The sequence below is a fragment of the Phalacrocorax carbo genome, chromosome 20 (assembly GCF_963921805.1).
Source record: "Phalacrocorax carbo chromosome 20, bPhaCar2.1, whole genome shotgun sequence".
In the NCBI taxonomy this organism is placed as follows: domain Eukaryota; kingdom Metazoa; phylum Chordata; class Aves; order Suliformes; family Phalacrocoracidae; genus Phalacrocorax; species Phalacrocorax carbo.
The window spans coordinates 8,791,184-8,810,570 of NC_087532.1; the positions used below are offsets into that span (position 1 = coordinate 8,791,184).

At 66.5% G+C, this 19,387-nt stretch overlaps 1 protein-coding gene across 4 annotated transcripts in view; it reads right to left on the reverse strand.

The window, feature by feature from the left end:
* Positions 1-19,387, reverse strand: part of HSPG2 (heparan sulfate proteoglycan 2) — a 38,796-nt gene that overhangs the window by 10,863 nt on the left and 8,546 nt on the right. For 2 of the 4 annotated variants that reach the window (XM_064470434.1, XM_064470433.1), the window contains 61 exons: positions 19,238-19,357; positions 19,033-19,164; positions 17,871-18,015; positions 17,081-17,229; positions 16,855-17,001; positions 16,627-16,790; positions 16,379-16,555; positions 15,844-16,040; positions 15,620-15,767; positions 15,409-15,536; positions 15,244-15,330; positions 15,112-15,170; positions 14,969-15,036; positions 14,334-14,474; positions 13,667-13,843; positions 13,408-13,587; positions 13,212-13,330; positions 13,017-13,128; positions 12,813-12,926; positions 12,607-12,734; positions 12,444-12,530; positions 12,308-12,357; positions 12,128-12,216; positions 11,899-12,039; positions 11,631-11,822; positions 11,174-11,266; positions 11,019-11,099; positions 10,691-10,921; positions 10,477-10,590; positions 10,263-10,390; positions 10,103-10,189; positions 9,203-9,429; positions 9,014-9,124; positions 8,817-8,917; positions 8,368-8,548; positions 8,207-8,266; positions 7,886-8,011; positions 7,656-7,796; positions 6,934-7,076; positions 6,712-6,847; positions 6,478-6,623; positions 6,256-6,394; positions 6,024-6,178; positions 5,636-5,774; positions 5,350-5,501; positions 5,021-5,159; positions 4,664-4,821; positions 4,280-4,418; positions 4,052-4,203; positions 3,825-3,963; positions 3,593-3,744; positions 3,369-3,507; positions 3,135-3,286; positions 2,910-3,048; positions 2,676-2,827; positions 2,454-2,592; positions 2,219-2,362; positions 2,010-2,144; positions 1,352-1,533; positions 1,079-1,271; positions 809-988 (listed from right to left, as the gene is read on the reverse strand). In XM_064470434.1, coding sequence (XP_064326504.1) covers positions 809-988; positions 1,079-1,271; positions 1,352-1,533; positions 2,010-2,144; positions 2,219-2,362; positions 2,454-2,592; positions 2,676-2,827; positions 2,910-3,048; positions 3,135-3,286; positions 3,369-3,507; positions 3,593-3,744; positions 3,825-3,963; positions 4,052-4,203; positions 4,280-4,418; positions 4,664-4,821; positions 5,021-5,159; positions 5,350-5,501; positions 5,636-5,774; positions 6,024-6,178; positions 6,256-6,394; positions 6,478-6,623; positions 6,712-6,847; positions 6,934-7,076; positions 7,656-7,796; positions 7,886-8,011; positions 8,207-8,266; positions 8,368-8,548; positions 8,817-8,917; positions 9,014-9,124; positions 9,203-9,429; positions 10,103-10,189; positions 10,263-10,390; positions 10,477-10,590; positions 10,691-10,921; positions 11,019-11,099; positions 11,174-11,266; positions 11,631-11,822; positions 11,899-12,039; positions 12,128-12,216; positions 12,308-12,357; positions 12,444-12,530; positions 12,607-12,734; positions 12,813-12,926; positions 13,017-13,128; positions 13,212-13,330; positions 13,408-13,587; positions 13,667-13,843; positions 14,334-14,474; positions 14,969-15,036; positions 15,112-15,170; positions 15,244-15,330; positions 15,409-15,536; positions 15,620-15,767; positions 15,844-16,040; positions 16,379-16,555; positions 16,627-16,790; positions 16,855-17,001; positions 17,081-17,229; positions 17,871-18,015; positions 19,033-19,164; positions 19,238-19,357 — 8,376 coding nt within the window. The remainder of the gene's footprint in view (positions 1-808; positions 989-1,078; positions 1,272-1,351; positions 1,534-2,009; positions 2,145-2,218; positions 2,363-2,453; positions 2,593-2,675; positions 2,828-2,909; positions 3,049-3,134; positions 3,287-3,368; positions 3,508-3,592; positions 3,745-3,824; positions 3,964-4,051; positions 4,204-4,279; positions 4,419-4,663; positions 4,822-5,020; positions 5,160-5,349; positions 5,502-5,635; positions 5,775-6,023; positions 6,179-6,255; positions 6,395-6,477; positions 6,624-6,711; positions 6,848-6,933; positions 7,077-7,655; positions 7,797-7,885; positions 8,012-8,206; positions 8,267-8,367; positions 8,549-8,816; positions 8,918-9,013; positions 9,125-9,202; positions 9,430-10,102; positions 10,190-10,262; positions 10,391-10,476; positions 10,591-10,690; positions 10,922-11,018; positions 11,100-11,173; positions 11,267-11,630; positions 11,823-11,898; positions 12,040-12,127; positions 12,217-12,307; positions 12,358-12,443; positions 12,531-12,606; positions 12,735-12,812; positions 12,927-13,016; positions 13,129-13,211; positions 13,331-13,407; positions 13,588-13,666; positions 13,844-14,333; positions 14,475-14,968; positions 15,037-15,111; positions 15,171-15,243; positions 15,331-15,408; positions 15,537-15,619; positions 15,768-15,843; positions 16,041-16,378; positions 16,556-16,626; positions 16,791-16,854; positions 17,002-17,080; positions 17,230-17,870; positions 18,016-19,032; positions 19,165-19,237; positions 19,358-19,387) is intronic. The other 2 variants (XM_064470435.1, XM_064470436.1) reach the window with 2 other exon arrangements.

The following is a 19,387-nucleotide window of genomic DNA, read 5'->3' on the forward strand; positions in this document are numbered from 1 at the left end:
AATTTGAGAGGAGATGGAGAGATGGGTGTGTGCTGGGATGGACAAGAGATGGATGAATCCACAAGGAAAAGATAGATGGAGGGGTGTGAGCAGAGATGTAGAGATGGATGTGAGCTGGGATGGCTGAGAGATGGATGAATCCACAAGGAAGGGGTGGATGGAGAAGTTTGAGAGAAGATGAGAGGGGAATGTGCTAGGATGGTTGAGTGATGGATGAATCCACCAGGAAGGGATGGATGGAGGGGTGTGAGAGGAGATGGAGAGATGGGTGTGAGCTGAGATGGATGAATCCACCAGGAAGGGAGGGAGGGAGGGATGGATGGATGGATGGATGGATGGATGGATGGATGGATGGATGGATGGATGGATGGATGGAGGGGTGTGAGCAGAGATGAAGAGATGGGTGTGAGCTGGCATGGTTGAATGATGGATGAATCCACAAGGAAGGGGCGGATGGAGGGGTGTGAGATGGTTGAGCGATGCATCCATGAATAGGGGATGGATGGAGGAGAGAGCAGACGTAAAGATGGATGTGCACAGGAATGGGACTACTGGATGGACACATCTACAGGGGCTGGATGAAGGAACTTGAGAGAAGGTGGAGAGGAGGATGAGTGCTGGGATGGAGTGAGGATGGATCCACAAGGAAGGGCTGGATAAGAGGATGGGAACAGCGATGGAGATGGCCACGTGCAGAGGAATGACAGAGAGGAGCCAAGGATGGGTGAAGGCAACAGTGGGGGTGAAGGAGATGGTGAAGATGGCAGGAGAGACCCAGGGGCACCCCGATCCCCTGCCACCCCCTTACTCTCCACGTCGAGGGTGACGAAGACCTCAGCGAAGCCGGCGGGGCTGCTGGCGTTGCAGATGTACTGGCCCGAGTCCTGCTGCGCAGCGCGGGGGATGACCAAGCTGCCGTTCACCACCCGGTGCTGCCAGGGCAGGGGTGCCCGCAGCTTCGACCACTCGATCCGGGGTGCTGGCTCACCTACGGGCAACACCGGTGCCCATCACCACGGTGTCAGGGTACCGTGGCAGGATACCCCTCCTCTGCCACCATCCTCCACCCTCCCCGTACCTCTGGCCATGCAGTGCAGCGTGGCGGTGTCCCCGGCCACCACGGTGACAGCGGGCGGCGCAGTGACCTCAGGGGCACCGGGGTGCCGCTGCTCTGTCTCCACGCTGATGTCCACCCGGGCTTGCGCCGAACCCAAGGCGCTGTGCGCCGTGCAGACATAGGTCCCAGCGTGCTCCGGCTTGGCCGGCGAGAGCTGGGGGAGGGAGGACAGGGTGGGTGGTGATCACTGGGCCCTCGCCAGTACCCCGTGGCATGCCGGGGTGCCCCGCTCACCTGCAGGATGGCCTGGCTGTCCATGTGCAGCAGCGTTTGGTGCTCCACCTTCTGCCGGGAGCCCGGCCGGCTCCAGCGCACCAGCGGCCGTGGTTCCCCCCGGCCAAGGCACTCCACGCTGAGGGATTTGCCCTCTTTCACTGTCACGGGGCCTGGTGGCATCACTGACACTGTGGGGGCACCTGGAGAAGGGGGAGGACATCAGCACGGGGATGGAGACACCACCCCTAAGGACACTGGCATGGTGATAGGGATGCCACCACCCTGGGGGCATCTAAAGCATGGGGAGGACATCCGCATGGGGATGGGGACACCACACCCCAGGAGCACATGGAGGACATGGGAATGTGAACGCCACCCCCCCCCCCAGGAACATCTGGAGCACATGGAGGACATCAGTACGGGGACAGGGGACACCACCACCCTGGGGGCACCTGGAGCACATGGGGAACGGCGACATGCACAGGGTGAGGGGGACACTGCCACCTTTGGGGCACCTGAAGCACATGGAGGGCATGGGGATGGGGAGACCACCACCCCAGGGGTATCTAGAACACATGGGAGACACCACTCTGGGGATGTCCACAGGGACACCACTGCCTGTGGGGCATCTGGAACCTGTGGAGATGGGGACAGGGACTCCCCAGCCACCTCGCACCTTGCACCAGGAGGTTGACAACGCTGCTGGCAACGCCGAAGCGGTTGGAGGCCACACAGTGGTAGGCGCCCTGGTTGCCCACATGGGCACCAGTGATGGAGATGACCGAGCCGTTGGTGCTGATCTTCACGTTGTCTGGACAAGGAGGGGCTGTCAACACCAGGGTCACCCTGGGGACCACACCAGGGCCACCCTAGGGACCACCATACCTTGGAGATGTTGGCCAGGTCCCATCCGCCAAGTGATGTTGACAGGCCGGGCACCGTCGTGGATGCGGCACTTGAAGGTGGCATCCTCGCCTGGTGCCACCGCCATGCTGTGCGGGTCAATGGAGATGATGGGGCTCTGCAGACCTAGGGGGACAAAGGGATAGGGAAGCCATCAAGGTCACCCATGTCCCCCATCTCCCCCCAGCATCCTCCCTTGCCCTGTGGCTGCACTTACGGTAGCTGGAGCTGTCATGGGAGGTGACGGTAACAGTGACGGTGGCCTCGCGGGAGACGCTGCCCGTGTCTGCCCGGCACACATACTCCCCCGAATCGGCCACCGAGAGCTGTGACAGCCGCAGGCGGGACCCCGAAACCTGGGGACGCAATGGCAGGGGGTGGTGGCATCAACCAGCCACCCACGGCCGCCATCCTCCACCCCACCGGCATCCCCATCTACCTGGTGCTTGGCCGGGAGGGACCCCCCGCGCTTGTACCAGGTGATGGTGGCCTGTCCCTGGCCGGCCACCATGCAGTCAAGGTCCAGGGTCTGCCCCTCGGTGACAGAGGACGCTGAGGACTCAATGCGGATGGGTGGCATGACGCCGGTGGCTGCACGGGCAGAGTTAAGGGTAAATGTCCCCACTGGAGCCAGGGACCGGAGGGGAACCATCCCCCAAAGGGTGGCACTCACGGTGGGAAGGGCTGGCTCCATCATCGATGGTGACGACGAGGGACGTCTCCTGCGTGACGCCCCCCAACGTCACCCGGCACACGTACTCCCCTGAATCAGCTGCTGTCACCTGGGGGATGCGCAGACGGGAGCCCGACACCTGGTGGGGACAATTTGGGGACATATCAGCGCTGGAGAGCCAGGGACAGAGCAGGATTTGGGGTGACATCCCCCTCTGCACCCTACCTGGTGGCCAGCGGGCAGGGAGCCACCGCGCTTGTACCACGTTACGGTGGCAGGGCCGGCTCCTGCCACCAGGCAGTTGAGGTCCAGGGTTTGTCCCTCAGCGATGGCCGAGGATGAGGACTCGATGCGGAGGGGCTGGGAGATGCTGGGGGCTGGGGGGACAGGGAAAGGGGACATTTGTCACCGAGGTGGCACCCATCTGTCCCCAAGTGCTGCCCTCTTGCTTGAACTCACGGTAATAGGTGCCAGTGGCCCCAGGCACGGTGACGATGACAGATGCCTCCTGCATGACGGTCCCCAGGGTCACCCGGCACACGTACTCCCCTGAATCAGCCACTGCCACCTGGACAAGGCGCAGGCGGGTGCCTGACACCTGGAGAGGTGACAAGTTGGGGATACATCAGTGTTTGACAGGAGGCTGTGCCCTGAAGGGTGACACCACCTCCCCGGAGTCCCACCTGGCTGTTGGGGGGTAGAGCCCCCCCCCGCCGGTACCAGGTGACGTGGGGGTGACCCTGTCCTGCCACCATGCAGTTAAGGTCCAGCGTCTGTCCCTCGGTGACGGCGGCAGATGAGGTCTCGATCCTCACCGGCGGTGTGACACCGACAGCTAGGGGCAGTGGTGGGATCAGTGGGGAAGCCATGACGTCCCTGTTGTGTCCCCTTGTCACTCCCACCCAACCCCAGTACCGTAAGAGGAGCCAGCGCCTGTCTGGATGGTGACGATGAGGGACGTCTCGTGTGTGACACCACCCGATGTCACCCGGCACACGTACTCCCCTGAATCGGCTGCCGTCACCTGGGGGATGCGCAGGTGGGTGCCTGACACCTGAGGGGAGTGACACACGTAAGAAGGGGGACAGAAAACCCCCAAAAACCCCTTTTCCACCCCAAATCACCCCTCCAGTGTCCACTACCTGGTGCTTGGCCGGGAGAGACCCCCCGCGCTTGTACCAAGTGACAGTGGCCTGTCCCTGGCCGGCCACAATGCAGTTGAGGTCCAGGGTCTGTCCCTCGGCCACGGAGGAGGATGAGGACTCGATGCGCACCGGGGGGGTGACACCAATGGCTGGGGACAGAGATGGGAGGGTCAACCCAAGGGGACCATGACACAGTCACCGGGTCCCCTCCTGATCCCCACTCACGGTAGGCGCTGGCCCCGCTGGGCTGGATCGTCACCACGACGGAGATTTCCTTGGTGGTGGCCCCGCTGGTCACCCGGCACACGTACTCGCCCGAGTCGGCCGCCGTCACCTGCAGCAGCCGCAGCCGGGAGCCGGACACCTGCAGGGAGGGGACGCGGGGGTCACCGGGGCCATTCAAGCTTGCACAGGGTCATCGGCACTTGAATGGGGCCACCTGGGATTGCACTAGGCCACTTGAGCTCACACAGGGCCATCTGGGCTTCCATGGGGCCACCCTGGGCTTGCAAGGGGCCGTCTGCACTGGCATGGGCCACCTGGGCTTGCACGGAGCCATGGGTCAATCCCAACCACCCCCCAGGGGTCACCCGCCTCCTTCTCCCCTACCTGGTGCTTGGCCGGGAGGGACCCTCCACGCTTGTACCAGGTGACGGTGGCCTGTGTGGGGCTGGCGATGACACAGTTGAGGTCCAGGGTCTGGCCCTCGGCCACAGGCGATGACAAGGACGAGGACTCAATGCGCAGTGGGGTTGTGCTGCCCGGGGCTGGGGACCGAGACGGGTTAGAGACCGTGGCCACCACCATGTGTGACCCTCCAAGGGACACCAGGATCCCGGGAAGCCGGGACAGACATGCACATGGGTGATTTCCCCAGGGAGCGATTCATGCCAGACCCAGGGACACCACAGGGCAGTGTCACCCACCCATCGGAAATGTCCCCCATCCACTCTGGTCCCCACTCACGGTAGGCGCTGGCCCCGCTGGGCTGGATCGTCACCATGACGGAGGTTTCCTTGGTGGTGGCCCCGCTGGTCACGCGGCACACGTACTCGCCCGAGTCAGCCGCCGTCACCTGCAGCAGCCGCAGCCGGGAGCCAGACACCTGCAGGGAGGGGACATGGGGCACAGGGGACTTTTGGGCTTGCACAGGGCCACCTGGGCTTGCAAGAGCCACCTGACCTTGCATGGTCTACTCAGGCTTGCATCATGGGACTACCAGAGCTCGACTGGGGCCACCTGGGCTTGCACGGAGCCATGGGTCAATCCCAACCACCCCACTCCATCTTCCCTACCTGGTGCTTAGCTGGGAGGGACCCTCCGCGCTTGTACCAGGTGATGGTGGCCTGCGCGGGGCTGGTGATGACACAGTTGAGGTCCAGGGTCTGGCCCTCGGCCACGGCAGAGGATGGCGACTCGATGCGCAGTGGGGTTGTGCTACCCGGGGCTGGGGACGAGACAAGGGGGTGACACCGGTGACTACGGCAGACCCCGGCCGGCACAGGCATGAGAGACATGGCTCAGTGCCGTGGGACATGGAGACCCCCCGCTGGCACTGTCATCCCCCTGATCCCCACTCACGGTAGGCGCTGGCCCCGCTGGGCTGGATTGTCACCATGACGGAGGTTTCCTTGGTGGTGGCCCCGCTGGTCACGCGGCACACGTACTCGCCCGAGTCGGCCGCCGTCACCTGCAGCAGCCGCAGCCGGGAGCCAGACATCTGTGGGGAGGGGACATGGGGGTCACCGGGGCCACTTGGGCTTCCAGGGGGCTGCTGGGGCTCGCACGGGGCTATCTGGGCTTGCACGGGACCGCTCAAGCTTGCACAAGAGCCATCTGGGCTTGCATAGAGCCTCTTGGGCTTGCAAAAGCACCGGTTGGGTTTGCATGGGGCCACCTGAGCTTGCACAGGGCCATGGGTCAACCCTGACCACTCCCCTTGGTGACATCCCCCTCTGGTGTCCCCTACCTGGTGCTTGGCTGGGAGGGCCCCCCCACGCTTGTACCAGGTGATGGTGGCCTGTCCCTGGCCGGCCACCACGCAGTTGAGGTCCAGGGTCTGTCCCTCGGCCACAGTAGACGAGGACGCCTCGATACGGACAGGGACACCCGAAGCCGGTGGCCCTGGAGGGGAGGATGGAGCTGTGACCGCCTGTCTGGGGCCAGCACGTCCCCCCCAGTGCCACCGAGCCCAGTCTCACCGTAGGACAAGCCGGATCCAGCCACGACGGTGACGATGACGGATGCCTCCCGGACGGTGGTCCCCAAGCTCGCCCGGCACACGTACTCCCCCGAGTCAGCCACTGTGATGTGGGGGACGCGGAGCCGGGACCCCGAAACCTGGGGTTGGGGACATGCATTGGTGTCACATAGTGGGGGACAGGGCAGGATTTGGGGTGACACCCACACAGCCCACATCCTACCTGGTGGCCGGCAGGCAGGGAGCCGCCGCGCTTGTACCACGTCACGGTGGCGGGGCCGGATCCTGCCACCAGGCAGTCGAGGTCCAGCGTCTGTCCCTCGGTGATGGATGGCGACGACGACTCGATGCGGACGGGCGGTGCTGTCCCTGCAGGTGGGAAAAGGGAGAACACGGGTGGGATGCGGCCCCCCCAAAACCATCCCTGAACCCCACTGGCATCCCCCACCCGCCTCACCTGGCACCACCACCACCTCGATGGCCGCGCGGGCTGTGCCGGCCGCGCTGGTGCCCACGCAGAGGTAGATGCCGCCGTCGGCCGCCGTCACGGTGGGGATGACCAGTGTGGCGATGTCGCCATGCTCGGCGCGGGACTGCAGCACAAGAATGGGTGTAAATGGCACCCCCGGTGCACCCACGTCCCCCTGGGAGCACCCAAGGGTGCTGGCACCCAGCTCACCTGTGGCGGCAGCGTGCCCCCCTGCTTCTCCCAGGTGATGGTGGCGGTGGGTGATCCCGAGACCCGGCAGTAGAGCCGCACCGTGGAGCCCTCTTGCACCTCCGTCTGCTCTGGGCTCACCTGCACCCGGGGTGCGCTGGCAGCTGCGGGAAGCCGGGGGTCAGGGTTGTTCTGGGGGGGTGGGGGGTGATCGGGAGGGTGGGGGTGATGGGGGTAACACGGGTGATGCAGACAATGAGGATGGTGGGGACAACAGTGGGGACGGGGATGATGGGGATGATAGGGATGATGTAGATGATGAGGATGATGGGGACAATGAGGGTGATGAGGATGTTAGGGGGTGACAGGGTTGTTGGAGATGATGCGGACAGTGGGGGCGATGGGGATGACGGCGACGAGGGGGATGGATGATGGGAGATGACAGGGATGATGCAGATGATGAGGGTGATGGGGACAATGGGATGAAGAAGATAGACGATGGGGATGATGGGGGGGTGACAGGGATGACAGACAATGATGGGGACAACACGGGTGACAGGGATGATGGGGACAGTGGGGGTGATGTATATGATAGTGGTGATGGGGGTGATGGGGATGATAGGGATGATGTTGATGATGAGGATGATGGGGACAATAGGGGTGACAGGGATGATGGGAGATGATGGGACCACGGGAACGACAGGGATGTCGGGGATAATGGTGACGATGGGGGCAACACTTACCTTGCACGTGGAGGAAGGCCTGTGCCGTGTGCTGCCCGGCGCTGCTGCGCGCCCGGCACATGTAGTGCCCCTCATCGGCGGGCTCGACGGCACCGAAGCGCAGCGTCCCGCCCTGGACCACCGCCCGCGGCGGCAGCGTGCCTGCAAGGACACAGCTCGGCGTCACCGCCAGTCACCGTGTCCCCACACCAGGTGCTGGTGTCCCCCCCGCATCCCCAGTGGGCACCTACCGAGCCACTCGAGGGTGGGCGGGGGGCTGCCGGTGACCACGCAGCGAAACTCTGCCGGCTGCCCCGGTGCCACGCTCAGCTGCGCCGGCTCCACGGCGGCGGTGGGGGCGGCGGCGGCAGTGCCGGCTGCGGTGAGACCCGGGGGGGGGCTCAGGACTCGCCGGGGGCCCCCCCCGTGGTGCTGGCCCCAGGCGGTGGGAAGCAGGGGTGGGGGCGGCATGGCACAGCCAGTGGTGGGGCGTGTGGTGGAGTCCCGGCATGCAGCGGGCAGTGGGAGGAGCACATGGATCCCCCCCCCGGAGCTCCCCCACGGTGACTTACCTGGTCTGTGCCCCTCCATGAACTCAACAGGTCCATAAAACATCTGAGTCTTCGAGGGGGCTGCAAGATGGTGCGGGTCTCAGGAGAGCGTGCCCACCGCCCCAGCGGCTGGGCGCCAAGCGCGCCCGTCCCCGCGGCGCCTGGGCGCCCGGCAGCCTCACCCTGGACATAGAGCGTGGCGGTGCCCTCGTCCATGTCCAGCATGTTGGAACCGGTGCAGACGTAGACGCCGGCGTCCTCGGGCCGCACGTTGCGCAGGGTGAGGATGCCGTTGAAGTCCACGGCGCCGGCCGGCAGCGTGCCGTGGTTCTGCCGCGTCCACACCAGGGTGTAGGCAGGCGACTGGTGAGGAGAGACGGAGAGGCCTGAGGCCGTGGGGATGGGCTGCTGGGGACTCGGGGGGGCTGCACACCCACAGGGGCACCCGCAGGGGAGAGGTTGGCACCCAGGGGTGTCGGTGTGTCACGGAGAGGCATGTGGGCACCCAAGGGTGCTCAGGGGGTCCATATGGCCGGACGGCCACCCAGGTGTGCCCACGTGCCCCGCATGACCCTGTGGGCACCCAAGGGTGCTCACACGCGCCCCGCCATGCCGCCTCCCCACCCCTCACCTTGCTCCTGGCCGTGCAGACGAAGGTAACGTCAGCCCCGGGCTTCACCCGCTGCACCCGCTTCTCCTCCACGGTGACGGTGATGGCTTTGCCAGGGGTCTCTGCACCAAGGCGGGAGAGCTGAGCCCCGTTCCTCCCCTCCGTCCCCGTGCATCCCCCTGCCCGGTGACAATGACCTACCGGTGACAATGACCTACCGGTGACAATGACCTCGGCGCGGCTGGCGTTGCTGTGCCGCAGGTTGCGGCAGGAGCAGATGTAGACGCCGGCTTCGGAGGGCTGGATGCTGGCGAAGTGCAGCTCCTCACCTAGGGGGGGACACGGAGGTGACATCCCACGTCCCCCCACCTTGGGGACACCCCGGTCCCCCCCGAGCCACCCAATACCTTGTCGCCGGCTCTGGGCACCCTCAGGGAGGGGCCGCCCGTCTTCTCGCGCCCAGTGGTAATAGAAGGGGGGGTCGCCGCTGGCCTGGCACCGCAGGGTGACGGCGCTGCCCTGCGCCACCGTGGTGCGCGGCGGGTGGACCCGGACAGCCAGCGGGACTGGGGAGCCCACGGGGACGCAGGCCTGCCCGCGCGCCGTGGGGTCGCCCACGTAGCCGGGCGCGCAGCTGCAGGGGAGAAAGGGGGTCAGCGTGTATGGGGGTGGGTATAGCGGGGTGAGGCCATCGGGGCAGGTATATTGGGGTGATTATAGCGGGGTGAGCACTTCAGGGTGAGCATACTGGGGTAGGCATATCGGGGAGAGCACACGGGGGTGAGTATTATTGGGGTGGGTATATTGGGGTGAGCCCATGGGGTGACTATATCAGGGTGGGTATATTGGGGTGAGCACATCGGGTGGGTATATCAAGGGGAGACCATCAGGGTGAGTATACAGAGGTGGGTATATTGGGGTGAGGACTTTAGGGTGGGTGTATCGGGGTGATTATAGCGGGGTGAGCATATTGGGGTGGGTATGTCAGGACAAGCGTAGCAGGGTGGGTATATCTGAGTAAGCATATTGGGGTGCGTATGGAAGGGTGAGCCCACTGGGGTGAGTATATCAGGGTGAGGACATCAGGGCGGGTATATTGGGGTGAGCCCATGGGGTGACTATATCAGGGTGGGTATAAGGGTGAGCACATCGGGTTGGGTATATCAAGGGGACCCCATTGGGTGAGTATGTGGAGGTGGGTATATTGGGGGGACTATATCGGGGTGAGCACTTTGGGATGGGTGTATCGAGGTGAGCTCATTGGGGTGGGTGTATGGGGGTGCCAGCTGCCCCCCCACGGGCCTCACCGCTCGCAGTACTGCCCGGCATAGCCTGGCTCACAGGCGGTGCAGCGGTACCCGCTGCCTCCCAAACTCTCACAGGTCCTGGAGAACCTGCGGGGACAGGACGAGGTGGGGGTGTGTCCCCCCACCCCCGGCATCACCCCACCCTGGTGCCAGAACTCACTGGTTTTCGGGGTATGGGAGGGGACAGGCACAGGGCTGGCAGTCCTCAGGGGTACCAGCGGTGGCATCCCCGTAGAAACCAGGGGCACATTGGTCACAGAAATCCCCCGCCGTATTGTGCAAGCATCCCTGGGGGGAGGACACAAATATTTGGGGGTACACAGCTGGGATGAGACCCTAGCCCCCCAGAAAAACTGCCTAATATAAAGACTTACGGAGCAGACGCCGCTCTCGGGGTGGCAGCTCTCCGAATGCCCGTTGCACTCGCAGAGCTCGCAGTGCCCCAAGTACAGCCCCCCCCCAGTGCGGGTGTAACCAGGGGCACAGTCCTGCCGGGGAAAGAAAAAAGAGGGGGGTTCAGTGTTATGTGTCCCCCCCCCAAATATCCCTGGGATGGGGGGTGTTGATGGGGGTGATGGTGGGGCTCACCTGGCAGGACAGCCCATGGTACCCAGGGGGGCAGCGGCATTCCTCCACCTCGGGGGCCGGGGGGAGGCCGGGTTGGGGGGGCACGGCCATATCCATGGCGACGTCGGTGATGCTGGATGCGGCCGTGCTGGTGGAGTAGGTTGCTCGGATGAGGATCTCATCCAGGTCGGCCAAAGCCATCAGGAGATGCTCCCGCGTCGCCGGTTGCCCGTCCGGCCGTTGCCAGTATTGCTGCGGGTGGAGCGGGGTGTAAAGGGGGGAGACACTGGGTTGGCATGTTGTGGGGACGGGGGACATTGGGCACAAAAGCCCCCCACCCCCCTCCTACCTCCCGAAAAATTATCTCGAAGGCCTGGGGTGTCCGCGGGGTCAGGTCGGGCTGGTACGCCACCAGCGTGATGTCGTTGCCCTGCGGATATGGAGGGGTCAGGAGGGGTCCCAGTATCACCCCATGTGTCCCAGCCCCCCCAGACACCCCCATACCGTGATCTGGATGTCGGCGTCAGGCAGGGAGGCTCCCTGCCCCTCCGGGGTGTAGGTCAGGGTGTAGCGGAGGCGCCCACCGTAGGAGCCCACCTGGAGGGGGAGATGGGGTGGTGGGGATGGGATGGGGATGGGATGTGGGGGATGGGAAAGGGAAGAGGATGAGGATGGGATGGAGATGGGGAGAGGGAAGAGGAAGAGGATGATAATAGGGACGGGGATGGGGAAGGTGATGGGATGAGACAGGGACAAGGAAGGGGAAAAGGAAGGGAAAAGGGAAAAGGAAAAAAAGGAAAAAGGCAAAAGGCAGGAGATGAGGGAGGCTGCGCCCACCTCCCCCTCCGAGAGAGCCATGGGGAGAGCTCCCGGGGTGCCCACGGGGAGTGGGTGCGGCCAGCGATGGGCTGGGTGCTCCCGTGGGCACCCCTGTCCCCCGGGGCAGGAGCACCCCCGTTACCTTGTCCCCCTGGTAGGGGGGTGGCAGCTGCCAGTAGTAGGAGTCGGGGGGCAGCTCCCCAAAACGGGTGTAGGTCAAGCGGGGTTGGGGGGTGCCCGGCTCCACCCCGAAGCCGGTGGCCACCCGGGTGCTGCGCTGCCGGTTGACCAAAGCGAATCCCTGGGGATTACCAGGAGCGAAGGGCGTCCGGACCTATGGGACGGGGATATGGGTGAGCGGCGTCGGGGACATCTGGGGACACCCTGGGGACATCGGGGGGGACACTCACGGTGCCGCGGGCGTAGGCGGTGCTGGTGCAGTGCTGGACGATGCCCATGCAGAAGCAGGGCAGGCAGCCAGCCGGCTCGCTGGCACTCAGGTGGAAATGGTGGGGACGGCAGGTGGCACAGTGGGGACCCTCCACGTTGGCCTGGGGGGTGGACATGGGGTGGGTGACATCGCCCTGTCACCCCCTCCCAGGGCTTGGGGACACGCTGGCGGGGGGAAATGGGGCTCACCTTGCAGTGGCACTGCCCGTTGGAGTCACAGCCTTTGTCGACGATGCCGCGTGGGTCGCACTGGCACTGCCCGCCGGGGACACCTGGCTCTGCGGCGCAGGGTGACGGCCGTTAGGCATGACCCACCCCCTCGGTGCCACCACGGGGGACACTGCTTTGTCCCCTCCCCATGACCCTCACCTTGGCATGGCTCTCCCCGCAGCGGGTCCCCCACGTACCCGGGCAAGCACCTACGGGGCGGGTACCAAAAAAACCCAATGAGGGGGGGGTTGCACCCCAACAAACACCCCCCGCCCTCCCCGGGTTCCCCTGGCACCTCTCACAGAGGCGCCCACTGTGTCCGGGGGCGCAGGCGCTGCAGGTGGGCTGCCCGTCCGTGTCCTCAAAGCAGCTCTTGGTCACCCTGCAGAGGGGACAAGGGGATGGGTGAGACTCTGCCGGTATCCCCAGGGATGTAGGGGACCGGGAGTGGCACCTACTGGGTGTCACCGTGGGGTCCATGGCAGGGACAGGGCTTGCAGTCATCCGGGGTGCCCCGGGTGGCATCACCGTAGTAGCCGGATTGGCACTTGTCACATTGGTCACCCTCTGTGTGATCCCGGCAGCCCTGCGAAGAAGGGAGGGTGACGGTGTTGGCAGCACCACCACTGGGGTCCCCAGGGTGTCCCTGCTGTCCCCAGCTCACCTGGCAGACGCCGGTCTCGGGGTGGCACTCGCTGGCATGGCTGTGGCACTGGCACGGCTCGCAGGTGCCCAGGTAAAGCCCAGAGGTGCTGCGGGTGTAGCCGGTGTCACAGTCCTACAGAGGGGACACAGGGACAAGCAGGGTGGGCCCTGAGCACCGCTCAGTGTCGCCAGCGCCAGGGTGAGGGGACACTGAGGGTCTCACCTGGCAGGAGGCTCCGCGGTAACCGGCTGGGCAGGCGCAATCCTCCACCTCCAGCGCCGGCGGGAGGCCGGTGGCATGCGGCACCGCCACGTCCAGGCTGACATCGGCCAGTCTGCGGGACGAGAGGGGATGTCCCCACCGCCCTGCCCACCCCCGTCCCCATGTCCCCTGTGTCCCCTCCCCTGTCCCCAGCACCTGCTCTCCTCCGGCTGATCCGAGTAGGATGCCCGGATCATGAAGAGGTCGACGTCGGCCAAAGCCATCAGGAGATGCTCACGGGTGGCATCGCGCCCATCTGCCCGGCGCCAGGCACGCTACGGGCACAACCGGGGGGTGACCACTGTGTCGCCAACCCCATCCCAGGGTGGGGGGGACCCCCGCCAGTCCTCACCTCGCGGAAGGGCACGGTGACAGCGGTGGGGACGCCAGAGGCAGGGTTGGCATCAGAGAAGTGCTCCAGAAAGATGCCGTTGCCCTGCAGCAGGACGTCGGGCTGGCGCAGCAAAGGCTGGGCACCCGCCGGTGCCCGGTGCGTCACCGTGTACCGCAGCTCACCGCCGTATGATGTCACCTGCGGGGTGGGATGCGGCGAGGCTCAGCCAGGCTTGGGGACATCCACCTTGTCCCCCAGCCGGCCCTGGCACTGGCACCTTGTCCCCGGTGAAGGGTGCGGGCAGCACCCAGTAATAGACATCGCGGGGCAGCGCCTGGAAGGCAGCGAAGAGCAGCTCCCGCGGTGAGGAGAAGCGGGCGCCGTCGCCCACCGTCTGCGTGCCGGCCAGGTTGGCCAGGCTCAGCGGCGGCGTCTCCTCGGCGGTGAGGACAACCTGGAAGGGGAGCGGGAAGGGACTTGATGGTGGGCACGGCATAGCCCAACACGGCGCTATGCGGCACGGCGTGGCACAGCAAGGCATGGCACGGCACATGACAGCACGGCACGACGCGGCACAGCGCGACGCTACGTGGCATGGCAAGGCACGACGCGGCACAGCGCGGCACAGCGTGGCATGGCAAGGCACGACGTGGCACAGCGCGGCACAGCGTGGCACGGCACAGCATGACGTGGCACTACACGCCACAGCATGGCAAGACATGGCACAGCGTGGCATGGCAAAACACAGCATGGCATGGCACAACGTGGCACAGCATGGCATGGCATGGCACGGCACAGCAAGGCGTGGCACAACACGGCATGGTACGACACAATACGGCATAACACGGCACATCGCATGGCACGGCACATCTCCACATGACACGACGTGGCCCGGCATGGCACGACGTGGCCCGGCGTGGCACGACGCGGCCCGGCGGCGGTACCTGGTGGCGGTTCCACGCGGAGCTGGCGCAGTGGCGCGAGACGCCCATGCAGAAGCACTGCAGGCAGCCCTCGGGGTTGGCCGCGCTCAGGTGGAAGGTGCCGGCGGCGCAGGCGTCACACAGCCGCCCCCGCACGTTGGGCTGCAGGGGGGGCACAGGGTGGGTGCTGTTGGGGAGGGGTGCATGGCGGGGGGGGGGGTGTGGGGCTGATGGGGAGTGGAAATGGGGGGGGTGGGGAGTGGGACTGGGTGCTGGTGGGGGGTGGAAGGGGTGCTGGGGAGGTCAAACTGGATACTGGGGGTGGGTTGGACTGGGTGCTATGGGGGGGTTGACCTGGGTGCTATGGGGAGGGGTTAGCAGGGGTGCTGGGCTGTTGGACTGGGTGCCATGGAAGAGGGTTGGAATGGGTGCTATGTCGGGGTTAGACTGGGTGCTGGGGGTTTGGACTGGGTGCCATGGGAGGGGGTTAGCAAAAGTGCTACAGAGGGGGTCAGACTGGTGCCATGTGGGATAAGACTGGGTGCCCCAGGGATCAGGCTGGGTGCCATAGTGGGGATCCCCCAGGATGCCATGGGGGTGGGGGGGGGTCACTCTGGGTGCCCCCAGCCCCTCCCTCCCGCTCCCCTGGCCCGCACCTTGCAGCGGCACGTGCCGCCGACGTCGTCCTTGCCCCCGCGGGTGTCGCACTTGACGAGCTCCTGGCCTGTGGACAGGGAGAGTGAGGGGAGAGGCACCCATGGGCGGGGGGAGCACCCCACAACCAGGACCCACCACTCACCGATCGGGGTACACTTGCCACCTGGCTGGATGGGGTCTCCCTCGTAGCCCGGGGCGCACCTATGGGGATGGGGGGGTGATGGGTGGGGGGTTCTCGGGTGGGGTCAGGTATATAGGGACCCCACCCACCCACCTCTCGCAGCGGCGGCCGGCATAACCGGGTGCGCAGGCGTCGCAGGTGGCTTGGCCGTCCGTGTCCAAGAAGCACGACTCCGAAAACCTGCGGGTGATGGTGACGGTGACACTGGGGCGGTGACATCTCGGGGCGGGGGGGGTGTCCCCTGAGGTTGGCACCCACCTGCGAGACGGCTCGGTGTAGGGACAGGGACAAGGGTGACAGGCAGTGGCCGTGCCCTTGGTGGCATCGCCGAAGAAGCCAGGTTTGCACTTCTCGCACTGGGGACCCTCCGTGTTGTGCTGGCAGTTCTGGGGGGGGCACACAGACACGTGTCATGGGGGTGGTGACACCACGCCACGTCCCCATCCCCTTGTCACCCCCCGCTCCTTACCAGGCAGTGCCCAAAAACGGGGTCACAGGTGCTGGAGTGGCCGTGGCAGCCGCAACCAGAGCAGGTCCCCAGGTAGGGTCCCCTCGTCACCCGCTCGAAGCGGGTGGCACATCGCTGGCACGACAGCCCCACATAGCCCACGGGGCACCTGGGGACACAGCGGCACGAGGGTGGCATCGCAGCAGCGGTGGCACCGAGCCCGCGCCCTCGCCACCGGCACTCACCTGCACTCCTCGACGTCCCCGGCCGGCCCCAGGCCGGTGTCACTGGGGCTGGTGACATCCATGGCCACATCGCTGAGCCCCACGCTGGCCATGCGCCCGTCATAGACTGCCCGGATGAAGATGCCCTCGAGCCCCTGCAGCACCAGCAGCAGCAGCTCCCGGCTCACTGGGGCACCCTCCTCATCCTCCCAGTGGTCCTGCCGGGATGGTGACACCGATGTCATCCTGGGGTGATGCCACCCAGCATCACCCGTCACCCACCATCACTGCCATCACCCCACCACCACCACTGCTGCCATCACCCACCCACCGCCAACAATATAACTCTACCACCACCACCACCATCACCCTCCCATCATCCACCCACCACCACCAGTATCACCCATCACCTCCAGCACCACCCTCCAGCCACCACCACTCCCCACCCACCACCACCATCACCTACCCACCACCATCAACATCACCCATCACCACCAGCATCACCCTCCCACCCACCTACCCCCCACCGCCACCCCCTTGCCCGGCTCCCACCCACCTCGGTGAAGGGCACGTGCCGCCGGTTGAGGATGTCGGGCCGGGTGGCTCCGGCACGCGCCCGCAGCTGCCGCCCATGGCCCCGCAGCACCACGTCGGGGTGGGTGGTGGGCTCAGGGGGTCCCCGCCCCAGCCGGTACCGCACCCTGTAACTCAGCGCTCCCCCGTAGGCATCCACCTGGCAGCATCAGCGGGCTGTCAGTGGCCGTGCCACCGGCATCCCCAGCCCTGTCCCCACCCCGGTGTCACCTTGTCCCCAAGGAAGGTCTCTGGCAGCGCCCAGAAGGCGTCGAGGGCCAGGAAGCGCCGGGACAGATCCAGGAGCTGGAATTCCTCAGCGCCCACGTCCACGTGGAGCTGGGTGGCCGACAGCACCGGCGTGGACGGCGCCGCCGGCACCGTCACGTTGACACCTAAGAGGAGATGCTCAGCCCCGGGTGTGCTCCTTGTCCGCCGCCCCTTGTCCCCATAACTCACCCTTGAAGTCGTCAGGGCGGTCAAAGTGGAGGCGGAGGCGGTGGCGGTGGCGGGCGGTGGCGCGGCAGGCAGTGGTGACACCGAAACAGAAGCAGGGCAGGCAGCGGGACGTCCCCGTCACCTGGAAGTGGCCCTCGGGGCACGGCCCTGCGGGAGACGGTGAGTGACGGTGACGCTGCCGTGGTGGTGGGGGGCGGTGGGGAGAAGAGGGCGGGGGGACGCTCACCGGGGCGGGTGACGGTGAGGATGCTGTCGGGGATGCCGAAGACCATGCCGAGGTTGTTGATGGCCTCACAGGTGTAGGCGCCTTGGTCGGCTTCTTTCACATCCCGGATGGTCAGCGTGCCCTGCCCGGCCTCGCTCACGATCGACACCCTGTGCGGCACGCTTGGCACCCGGCACGCCCGGCACACCCAGTGCCGGGAGAGGGGCGCAGCCCTGCTGTGGCCCAGGGCCCGCCCCTAATTGCATGCCCCGCCCCCTCGTGCAAGCCCCGCCTGCTGTGCACAGACCCTGCTGGCCATTGGCTCCGCCCCCTTGCTGGGAGTCCCCCCCCCAAAAGACCCACCCACAACAGCAGGTCACACCCCTGTACAAGCAACGCCCCCAAGTGCAAGCCCCTCCCACCACTGGGTCCTCCCCTAGTGTAAGCCCCTCCCACCGTAGCCCCACCACAAGCCCTAGTCACCGCCAGAGACCCCGCCCCAAAGTGCAAGCCCCACCCAGCACAAGCCCCTCCCCAGGTGCAAGCCCCTCCCACCATTACAGGCCCCGCCCCAAGCACACCTGCCACCCGCCACCTCTACCCCGAAGCACGGGCCCCGCCCTCCACATGCCCCGCCCCCAAAGGCAAGCCCGTCCCATCGCAGGACACACCCATGGACAAGCCCCTCCCTCCAAAATAAGTCCCTCCCCCAGATCCCCCCACGAGCTCCCCTTGTCCCTATGGGCCACGCCCTTAGGCCCCGCCCCTTAGGCCCCGCCCCAGAACCACGCCCCCGATGCCCCGCCCCCACCTGTGGCTGCTGGGCGTGTGGCCCCAGTTGAGGCGCCAGGTGATGATGGGGGTGGGGACGCCGGTGGCCACGCAGGTGAAGGTGACCGTCTGTCCCGGCACCGCCCGCACCGACTCCCGGGGGAGCGTCACCACCTGCGGGGGCACTGCCCACGCCCCGCCCCGTCATGGCACCACCCTGCCACGCCCGCCGCCACGCCCGGCCCCACGCCGCCGCACCGCCCACTGCGGGGTCCCCAGCGCCGCGACAGAGGGTCCCCAGCACGGCACGGGCTGGGCGCAGCGTCCCCGGTGCAGCGTCCCCAGCCCGGTGCCGCGGCGCGGGGTGCCAGGGCAGCTCAGGCGCAGGGTCCCCGACAGGCTGCCACAGCACAGCGTCCCCCGCCCTGCGCCCCTGGGACAGCCCAGGCACGGGGTCCCCAGCCCGGTGCCATGGCATGGGGTCCCCAGCAGCGTCCCCAGCCTGGTGCCATGGCACGGGGTCCCCAGCAGTGCCCCCAGGCACAGTGTCCCCAGCCCGGTGCCATGGCATGGGGTCCCCAGCAGTGTCCCCAGCCCGGTGCCATGGCATGGGGTCCCCAGCAGCGTCCCCAGCCTGGTGTCATGGCACGGGGTCCCCAGCAGCGTCCCCAGGCACAGTGTCCCCAGCCCGATGCCATGGCACGGGGTCCCCAGCAGTGTCCCCAGGCACAGTGTCCCCTGCCTGGTGCCATGGCACGGGGTCCCCAGCAGTGTCCCCAGCCCGGTGCCATGGCATGGGGTCCCCAGCAGTGTCCCCAGCCCGGTGCCATGGCACGGGGTGCCCAGCAGTGTCCCCAGGCACAGTGTCCCCAGCCCGGTGCCATGGCATGGGGTCCCCAGCAGCATCCCCAGCCCGGTGCCATGGCACGGGGTCCCCAGCAGTGTCCCCAGGCACAGTGTCCCCAGCCCGGTGCCATGGCACGGGGTCCCCAGCAGTGTCCCCAGGCACAGTGTCCCCAGCCCGGTGCCATGGCATGGGGTGCCCAGGCACAGTGTCCCCTGCCTGGTGCCATGGCACCGCGTCCCCAGCACAGCTCGGGCACAGCATCCCCGGCGCACAGCCACAACACAGCGTCCCCAGCCCAGCCCCGGGCACCACGTCCCCACACCTGGCCGACGTGTCCCCTCCCGGCGTCACTCACCGCAGCCGACCTCGTCGGAGCGGTCGGGACAGTCGGGCTCCCGGTCGCATTGGTAGCTGGCACGGATGCAGGTCCCGCTCGCCACGCACCGAAACTCCGCCGGCCCGCACGCCGCGTCGGGTGCCTTGGTGGCTGCAGCGGTGACGGTGACACGCGTCAGCCGGGACCGCGGCACCGTGCGTGTCCCCAGCCCGGCCATACTCACGGCAATCGGTCTCATCGGAGCCGTCGCCGCAGTCGTTCTCGCCGTCGCAGCGCCAAAGCTTGAGGGCGCAGTGCCCGTTGCGGCACTTGAATTCGTTGGGTTCGCAGGGCGAGGGGGTGCCTGGGCGATGAGGGAGGGGGGCGTCAGCAC